Consider the following 10,176-nt stretch of genomic DNA (forward strand, 5'->3'; position numbering starts at 1 on the left):
CAGTCTTTTGCGCTTTCAAATTCTCCGTCTCATCCATTGCAAAGAAACAGGCCCTATGGTGTACAACTCAAAAAGAAATGGTATCACACAAGTTTCTGCAGGTCATTCAAAGACTTAATCACATGCACTTTATCCCGTTCCTGTTTACGTACAAGAACGTTTCCATTTTTGTACCAGACATACTTGTAGTTTGACTCCTTAGACCACTCTTTTGTCTCCCAAAAAAGTTCCCTGTCGTGACTCGTTAGATTTTCCAGTATGTAAGCGTCATCCTTTGCTCTTTTTAGCACCGATCGTTTGTTCAACCACTCATCTTTGGTCGTCTGTTGAACGAAGCGTACGATGATGCCTGGGGTTTTATCTGGTTTGCATGGTAGCCTGTGAATTGCCGCAATGGCTTTCGTTGTTAGGTCAGGTACATCAAGTTTCTTTGCTATTTCATTTACCTTTAGCAACAGATCTTCGCTGTCAGACTTTGGTATGCCATGAAATTCAAGGTTCAGCTTCCGGCTTCTCCATTCTAAGTCATTGACTTGTAGCTTTAGTCTTTTTATTTCCATCTCGGCGTCAGTTCTTTCCAGCCTTTCTATCCGTTTTTTCAGCTGTTTCACCTCCGTGCTATGTTCACCCATTTGCTTTAACACCTCGTCATAGTTGTCTGACATTTCTTGCATAGATTTTTCGATACTGCCCACGTTTTCTCTTAGGCTCATCAGAGTGTCCAATTTAGCGTTCTTCGCTATTAACATAACAGTAATGTCAGACCTTTCCTCGGGTTCATTTACATTCTTAACGCACTGATTTCCCCGAGATTTTGCCGTCTTGCATGTTTGACACCACCAAGACTTTTTCCAGGCATTACCTTTAAACTTAAAAGTTGCTTCCGAGACACCAGAGCAAGGTAGATGATAGGCATATTTACATCCCGTGCATTCTAACTTCAATTCCGTTCTTCTTACTTGTTCTGTACATGACGGGCAAACATTGTCCATGCGTTAGCAAAATCGAAGGCACGAGACAAGAGAAGCGAAAAAAAGAAGTTCAAAACTCAACTAGCCTGCAACGATAGCGAGGTCTTCAATAAATAACGTGCCGTGCGTGCCGCCGCTGCCGCTGCTGTGTGCCACTGCCGCGCCGTACGGATCCTTTTAAATTCTGTGCCGATGACGTAATCTTGCCGATGCTCTCTTGCACCAATCCCGGTTTGTTGGCGCTTGCACGTGCAGTGCTGACGTCCGTCGATCCAGTGGCGTTGATAGCGACGACTGCTGCTTGAATGACGAACTTTTCGCCTGCAACGATAGCGAGGTCTTGAATAAATAACGTGCCGTGCGTGCCGCCGCTGCTGCTGTGTGATCAATCAATCAATCAATCAATCAATCAATCAATTTATCAATCAGTCAGTCAATCAATAAATTTATCAATCAATCAATCAATCAATCGTGACTGTGTATGGTTTAAATGCTCGGGCCTCGAGCAACCAACCAAGACGACGGCGACGCAAACAAACCAAAAAAAAAAAAAAACCGACTCGAGCAGACGAAACAGAAGCGCGCCGCGTAAACAAAATAGAAAAAAGACCGACTCGAGCAGATAAAGCACGAGCGCGCAACGTGCGCGGCCCTACACCTTCCGAGGCTTTGTATTTGAGAGAAAAAAAGAAAGGGTGGAATGGCAGCCAGCCCTCCCGACAACAAGAGAGGCGTCGCCGATCTGGAGACGATGACCACGACAGGACACGGCAACGGACCGCACGTGGATGGCAGGGATCCGCCAGGCGGTGGGGCCATTTCCAAGGCACTCGGTGTGCCCTCGGGCGGCCACGCGTCATCGGTCACTCGAACGCTGTCGTGCGCCAATGGCGACGCCCTGGCCTGTCCCGCTTCGGGAAGGGGCGAGGCGCTCGGAGTCTCCCTAGACAGGTCCTTGGATTTCTCAGCGGAGACGGCGCCCTATACGCTACTAATCATCGACGAAGAGGTGCTCGCCAGTCGCCATTCGCACCTGGCCACGCAGGCGGAGCTTACAAAAGGTATGTGGCTCATGCATTTCTGGCAGACACACAAGCGTAACGGCTCGCGCCTTTCATTTTTAGCCTTGCAATCGATCTGGGATAACATTACTGCGAAGTAAACAGGGCTTCCGGAACCGGGAAGGCAAGGGGGGCGTCCGCCCCCCTCATGTTTTTTTCGTAGGGGACTTGCCCCCCCGACGCTGAAGGCTGACCCACAACCCTCCCTTAATGTAGTCACAGCAACATGCTACCGCGCCTTCCAAGCTTGATGCGGAATAAGAAAGGACAGCGACGTTTTGTCGGGACGAGAATTGGTAGTAAAGCTGATAGCCCCGTTAAGTGCTGGAGTAAACGTTTCTTCTGAGCCAGCCTTGAGGCGCGCGTACTTGTCACATCTTCATCACTGGCAGCGGGACGGGGACAGCTTAGGAAAGGCACCTTTCTACCATTCCTTGTCATCGGAAAGGATGGCGGGGAGGAGGCCTCCCTCCCGGCTCTGGATAAGCCTCCCCAAACGTAAAACCTCTTACCGCGGAAAATTGGTCTCTGGCAGAGCGCTTCGACGAACAGCAGTCCGGAGCATTTGTCCTTCGAGGGACTGCCCACTCTCTTTGACGAGTTTTGCTTGGGATCGGCTCTTCCAAGCTCGGCCATGACAATAGCGTGCCAATTAAGCGCACTGATTCCATAATGGCCGGAGAGGGTTCAGAGCCGTCCTAGCATGGGAGGCGCCCCTTGAAGTTTCTGCACGACGTCTAGACGCGAAAAGCGTTTCTGCCATCCGTCAATCATTTTCGTGCTTTTGTTCGGTGTGACAGGAGAGGCCACGGAAACGCCTTGTGTGCTAGAGATTTTGAAGATCTCTTCTTGTTACTCAGAAAAGATTTCGGCTAAACAAAGGTCGCTTCCTCCATTCCGGTTTTTCCGCGGGTACGATCTTGAAAGTGTGTGTGGGGGGGGGGGGGGGGGGGGGGGTAATCTGCACTGCAAGGATGTGAGCCTTGACCCCCGCCCCCCCCCCCCCCCCCCCCTTCCCCCCGATCAGAATCGACTTCCGGAGCTCCTGGAAGTAAATATTTATAATTTTTTTTTGTTATTATTGTTATTATCATTCGGCAGGCACAGAAAAGTGTTAAATTACGGACTCTTTGTAGATTTACCGGTATGTATCAGCTGTTATCCCCTCTTTCCCTGCCCCCACTAATGATGGCCGTCCGGCCTCTGGCTGTGACAACCAAGTTACTATTCGCAAGCCTTCTCTCTTTCTCTCTCTCTCTCTCAGTTCACAGGTGCGAACTGGTAGTCTCTTTACCACCACCACGTTGCCAACCTTTCTTTTGTCACATCGGTTCTAAGGTTTTTTGCACATCTTCGATAGCTCTCTCAGCTTGTTCTTGCAAAGACTGCTGGTTGACTCGTTCACATTCAATCGGAGAAGTCAGTTAACTAAGTTTACTGTCACTTTCCGGTAAGCAGCCGTAATGAAGTTCAAGGGCAGTCTTTCCCGTAGTCTGGCTTACAGATGCGTTGATGTGGAATTGCGTGTTGCGCAAATGGTCGTCCCAGTCTTGATGAGTCTTACACTCAGTCGCACAGAAGATAGTTGGTATAAGGACCCTCCTATGCGCTCGACTTGGCTATTTGCTCTTGGGCGCTGCGTTGATGTGAATGTGCTCTTGATGCCTCGCGATATAAAAAAACAGCTGCAACACTTTTTAATAAAACAAGTGCCTCGATTAGAAATCATTCTGCGAGAAGTGCCATACTCGTCGATAACTTTCTTCAGAAATCCGACAACGTACTTGGTTTCAGTCTGGGTTAGGCAATATACCGAACAAACTTGGTGAAGTTGTCGACGTGAACTAGCAACATGTTGTTGCTAGTTCCTAAGAACGGTCCTAAGTGATCGATGTGAACAATCTCCAATGGCCTTTGACCTGACTCAACAGGATCGAGAGGTCGTTGAACCTTTCCCCCTGGAGTCTTGAGGAAAACACATTCCACGCACTGCCGTACACGTTGCTTGACGTAGGACCCTATCTTTAAAAACCAAAACGTCTGTCTAATCTCTTTTGACAAAAAAGCGCCGCCAGACAGGGACAGAGTAAGGGAGACAGCACGAAGCGCTATTTTCAATTAAATGTTCATTGAAACAACACACACTGTTTATACACCCCACAGGGCTTTTCAAGAGAAGCCCCTTTGGGTGTTTAAATAGTGTGTGTTGTTTCAATAAGCATTTAGTTGAAAGTAGCGCTTCGTGCTGTCTCCCTTACTCGGTCCGTGTCTTGCGGCGCATATTGTCAAGGGATCATGTACCAACTGGCCCATCTGTCACTATTGATGTCTGTCTAATGCGTGCGACGATCTTGGCAGTTGAAATATTTCCATCAAAATTGTGGTACTTTGCTAGAATCAATTCTCGTATACTTAATGGCTGCACAAATATGTTTTTATTTGTGTCATCGTCTTGCTGTTCGTACTAAATAAAAGATTGTCTTAGCTTGAATTCCTTCACTTTCTGTTTGTCAGCTTTGGATTGTTGGTCTCGTGGATGTTGCAGTATGTTCATTTTACGTCACAGCTCTTGATCTTGTGTCTGAATCTTTGCCGTTTTGTCTTCCAGAGGCACCGTGTTATGAACTAGGGTAGTACACAACTCATAGTGTCCTGTGGGCTCGAACTCTTTTGCTTGAGTTTCCTGGCATTCTTGAATAGGTGCGCGGCTAAGGGCGTCCACATGTGGCGCCTTCGGAGTGCCCGACCGGTGTCTGATGGTGAAATCAATCTGGTGTAGTTGTTCGAATCATCTTGAAATTGTTGTTTTACAACCCTCCACGTGTTGAAATAAATGGTGGCACTGCAGTCAGTTACCATCGTAAATTTTCAAGCGAAGGAGGAAGCTTCGCAGCCTTCCTACTGCCCACAGGACTGCAAGAAGTTCAAGCAGGCTGAGTTTGTAATTTTATTCCACATCGCTCGTGCATCGACTTACGCAGTAAAATAAATACCATGTTTTGGCGTCTTCCTTTTGTAGAAGCGTGCCAGCCAGTCCTTCAGAAGTTGCATCTGTATGCAATTCTTTCTCACTTCTAAGTTTAAAAAAAAACAACTGTAGAATTAGATCTCACACAAACTTATTCTTCAGCTTGTTGAAGGTGTGGTCGATGTCTATTGACCGTTTGAAATCAGTTTGAGACCAAAGAAGTCTGTGGAGAGGTGCTGCAATAACAGCATGACACGGCCCAAATTTTCTGAAAAAGACTCGTTAGTCCGAGGAATATCTTCAACTGCGTCACATTTTTCGGCGTTGGTAGCTCAGATAATGCTGCCAACTTTCTCAGTCCTGAGTCTATTCCTTTGGTTATGAGCACGAAACCCAAGTATTCCACTTCAATTTTTGCAAACTCACAGCTTGAAAGACGCAGTGTTAGTCTTGCCTAGGAGATGGCGTCGAATTCTTGTAGCTGGCCGATTGTTTCCTCCCCGTTTAGCGCCCTAAGAAGTATGCCGTCGAAATAGCAAGTAGCCCCACTCCAACCCAAGGGGCAGAGGACCTTAGAGATAATTGTTTGATACACAGGTGGACCATTGGTCAGTCCGTAGAACATTTGTGAGGTATTGAAGTGTCCGCCAGGTGTAGAAAACGCTGCTTTCTGCATGCTCGTTTAACCGCTTAATTCAGAAGAATATGTAGGTATCCATACGCCATATCCAGCACCGCAAACAAACTGTTTCCTGCAAAACGATGCAACACATTGTCGATTAGTAGTAATGAAAAACAATCTCGGATAGTTTACACATTGAAGCGGCGGAAATTCACCATCGCCCTATACTTTCCAGTTTTCCGCCCGACTGGTATACTCTGACTCATTGTACGATCCCGATCAATATGAGTGCGAACACCGCTCCGCGTGGCGCACGCAGAGCCGTTTACTAAGAGAGGTTGGCCATACATTGGTTTGAATAGGCGAGCATCTCGGAACCAACCACAGGCCGCGAAACAGCCCCTGGCGGTGGTCGTGTGCTCTAAGTATGTGACACGACCACTGATATCTATGTCTACTTGCTGGATCGCTTTTGACCAGCTCCGCCTATGGACGGGAATGAGGCCACGGTCGGCCATCTTTTTGGTAGAGTTATATTATCTCTAGCCATCATAGTAATATGGCGGACAGCGCAATGGCGGCAGGCTGCAATAAAACAGCCGTAGGCCTAGTACATTGTACCGTGGGTGATATTTCGTGTTTGATTGAAGTTGTTCGATGGAGCAGATTCACGAAACCCGGCGTGAACGGTAGCCTCATCTTTGAAGACCCGGCGAAAGTTCTACGAAAGCGCAGCTCCGGGGGAAAGCAGTGCAGCTCGCATCGAAAACAAACTCCGTACCAAGTAGACCGGCATCTGATTCCGATGCTTCTTTCGATGCGACTTTCACTGCGTGCTGTGCACTTTTCCCCGGTGCTGCGATTTCGTGAAACTTTCACCGAGCCCTCAAAGATCGGGCTACCGTTCACGCCGGGTTTCAAAAACATGTTTCGTCAAACAATTTCAATCAAGCACGAAATATCACCCACCCTATTTTGACGGCGGCCTCCCGCCACAGCTGCCAAAATGCTTTCTGCCATAGACGGACGATAATGGCTGCAGCAGCTTACATTGGCTAGACGTAATATAACTCTACCGAAAAATGGCCGCCCGTGGCCGCATTCGCGGAGTGGGCAAACGCGATCCACCAATTGTCATAGAGATCAGTGGACACGACTATAGGGAGTATTCACTGGCGGCCATAGATGTGTGCGCGAATGCTGAGCGCGTGCTGATGGCGAGCTTCCACAGTTCTTTTGCAACGTGCATTCCGCATCATCAAGAGTGCCGGTCTTAGCAGCCTATTGATGTGAGCTCGTTCTGAGCATGCGCTCTAAACAGCACCCACAAATATGACGTCCAATGAATACTCTCTATACAGTTTCACCTCATGATGTACCGCAGGAAAGGCTACAAGCGCAAGCTCTTTGCTCTAGGGCACATCTCGGCGGCACAAACTCTCGAGCGTTAAGAGCAGCTCCCAACGCTATGAGCTCGCGCTTCTAGCCTTCTCTGCGGTACAACATAAGGTGAAACGGAGTATAATTTGAGTCGTTTTAGCGTCGCTAGAGTGGAAGGTTTTTATTAATTAATTAATTTATTTATTTCAATACCTTCAAAGCCACACGGCATTACAGAATTGAGTGGGGGAAAAACAAGAGTACAAAAATAGAATTAACAGATATTAGTTAACATAATAGTTTTCAATGGCAGACTTGAATGCAGGAGCGTCTGTGATTGTGGCGATGGAAGTGGGCAGGTGGTTCCAGTCATTAGTAGTTCTTGGGATAAAAGAATCAAAAAAGAGCTTCGCGCGACTGAAAGGAACGTTGACTTTATGGTGATGATCATTTCGATGGGGTACATACGATGGTTCAGAAAAAGTCTCTTCACTTAGATGCTGGTTGCAATGATAAATTTTGTGAAATGAGGACAAACGAGATAATTTTCTACGCAATGAAAGATTCGGAAGATGTAAAGTTAGTTTCATGGATGATACACTGGAAAAACGTGAGAAATTAGACAAAATAAAACGTGCGCCACGATTTTGTACGGATTCAATTTGATTGATTAGAAATTCATGGCTTGAGTCCCACACCGAACTCGCATACTCAACGAGGGTCTTGTACAGTTGTAGTTTTAATGATGAAGGAGCCCTTGAGAAGTTGCGGCGTAAGTAACCTAGCATGCGATTAGCGTTGTTAGCAATAAAATTAATGTGATCTTTAGCTCTCAGTGACTGAAAACTTTGTGTATATGAGGTTTTAGTCACGCCAATATTCAAATGTAGAATAAATTAAAGTCACTAGATCCTGGGAAAGTAACGCCAAGCTCCTCGTGTGGTAGCCATCTTGGTCCATGAAATGAGCAATTTCTCCTTGACCCCTCCGTTCTTGGTGAGCCTATCTAGATTCACTGGTGACGGGTAGCTTCATTGAGTCGTTTTTTGTATACCGACATTTTGCTAACCACACACCGGCGAAACAGGCGTACACGTTTGGACCACCACCAGATGCTGTGTCGGTGCTTGGAGGCACTGAAAAATAAGTTTACTGTCTTGAAATGCGCAAGAAGAACAATACAATTGTAAGAGATCCATGGAGATGGGCCTGATTAATAAGTTGATCGCATACGAAGTGCCAAAGACTCTTATATTGAAGAGGAACGCTTCCAGTACGATGATGCTCCATGGTGATCTTGGCGCGACTGGTTTAGAACGACCCCCTGAAAGCTTCGAAGATTTAAATGGACCAAGATGGCGATTTTCATGACAACGTAGGCCGTTTCGTCTACGTTGTCATCGGCGCCATGACACCCGCATCGCCGGCCCAGCCTACGAAGGCATGTACGTTCGATGTTTCCTGCCCGCCCGGCGCGTCGGTGGATTCTATCTTCGACGCGGCGGCGGCCATTGTCGGCACTGCCGAATTGTTCTCCGTGCAGCATCTGGGAGGCAGCAACTTTCAGATGTCTGTTACATCGTCATCGGCCATGAGCCGAATCGTCAACGCCGGGGCTCTGACCATCGGCGGAACAAGCGTCCCCATCGTCCCGGTAGGCCCGCAAGTAACGTCCATTACGTGCCTCTACCTACCGATTTATGTGAGAAACGAAGCCCTCGCCGCCGCCCTGTCGCTTTACGGGAAGGTTCTGGATATTCGCTTCGGCGTCTACCAGGACCACCCCAACCTCCGGACGGGTACCCGCTACATCCGAATGGAGATGAAGGAGTCTACCCCAGTGCCGAACTTCCTCCGCGTCTCCGGTCATCGGGCCACCTTCGACTACCGCGGTCTCAAGAGAGTCTGCCGACGCTGCCAGCAGGAGGGCCACCTCAAGGCGGCCTGTAACGTGCCCTATTGTGCCCGCTGCGCCGCCTTCGGCCACGACACCGTCAACTGCGCGGCCGGCTGCGGACGCTGCGGAGCGGCCCACGCCACGGTGGACTGCACCCAGCGTCGCAGCTACTCAGCCGTGGCCGGCTGCGGCCAGGACGACTTCCCGGCCTTGACTCCGGCGTCCCAGACTCCGAAGTCCCAGGGCAGGCCTCCTACCACCCCTACTCCCCCTCCTGCGGCGACGGCCGCCACCCAAGGGTCCGGTGACACGCCTGCCCCCGCCGAGCCCCCAGTGACGACCCCGTCCGAGCTCGCCCCGACATCGCAACAGTCGAAGCCGGCAAGCGCCACCGACGCGAATTCGAACGCGTCACAGGACGCCGCCGAGGCCGCGCTTTCGAATGCGGTCCACACCGCATCTGTGCACGCGCCCACTCCTACCAGTCCCGGCTCAGAGGAAGTACTGGTGAAGGAGGAACGCCCGCGAACGCCGGAACTCTGCCCCAGCCCGCTTCCCAGCTGGAGCGACATTACGGAGGACTCTGCCTCATCGTCGGACGACCGCCTCGTCATCGACGAGGTTGCCCACGACAAAGACAGCGCTCTGCCGCGCGGCCGAGATCGTCGCCGCGGCACCTCCGAGGAATTCCGAAAAACCTGCAGCCGCAGTCGCAGCCCGCATGGCGGTGCCGAAGACGGTAACCGAGATCTTTCCAGCAGCGGCGAATCCGGGTCCCCAGGATCCACTCCAGCATCGGCAGCGGCGCCCAAGCGGTTACGGAAGGACCTCGTCGCGCTGTCTGACAGCTCGTGCATCACATCCGATACATCCACGGACTAGCAGTGAACACAACGACCCCCCCCCCCCCTCCATCCCCTTTTCGCGCACCTGCGAGTCATCACCCTGAACGTTCAGGGCTTCCGCAGCGTGACAAAACAGATCGAGGTCATCCAGTTCGCCCGAACCGCCCGTTGCGACCTCCTGTTCCTGCAAGAAACGAACTTCCACAGGCAGCGCGACGTGGACCTCTTCAAGCAGCGGTATGGGGTGGATTGTTTCTTTTCATACGCCACTACACGGAGCTCGGGGGTGGGGGTCATTATCTTTAACCGCTCGCTCCTCCGTCTCAGCGCGTGCTGCTTTGACCCCGACGGGCGGTACATCGCTTTTGATTTCTTCGTGGACGGCACGCGCTTTCGTGCTGTGGGCGTGTACGCTCCAGCCCAGCGTTCGCA

General features: G+C 50.0%; 1 protein-coding gene across 1 annotated transcript; it reads left to right on the plus strand.

The window, feature by feature from the left end:
• The first annotated feature begins 1,671 nt into the window (after positions 1-1,671).
• Positions 1,672-9,781, plus strand: LOC120838863 (flocculation protein FLO11-like). The gene is made up of 3 exons (XM_040208965.1): positions 1,672-2,032; positions 8,382-8,656; positions 8,942-9,781. The coding sequence occupies exons 1-3, from the start codon at positions 1,672-1,674 to the stop codon at positions 9,779-9,781; spliced, it is 1,476 nt and encodes a 491-aa protein (XP_040064899.1).
• The last annotated feature ends 395 nt before the right edge of the window (positions 9,782-10,176 follow it).

This window comes from Ixodes scapularis, unplaced genomic scaffold, assembly GCF_016920785.2.
Source record: "Ixodes scapularis isolate PalLabHiFi unplaced genomic scaffold, ASM1692078v2 PGA_scaffold2__306_contigs__length_199485367, whole genome shotgun sequence".
NCBI lineage: Eukaryota > Metazoa > Arthropoda > Arachnida > Ixodida > Ixodidae > Ixodes > Ixodes scapularis.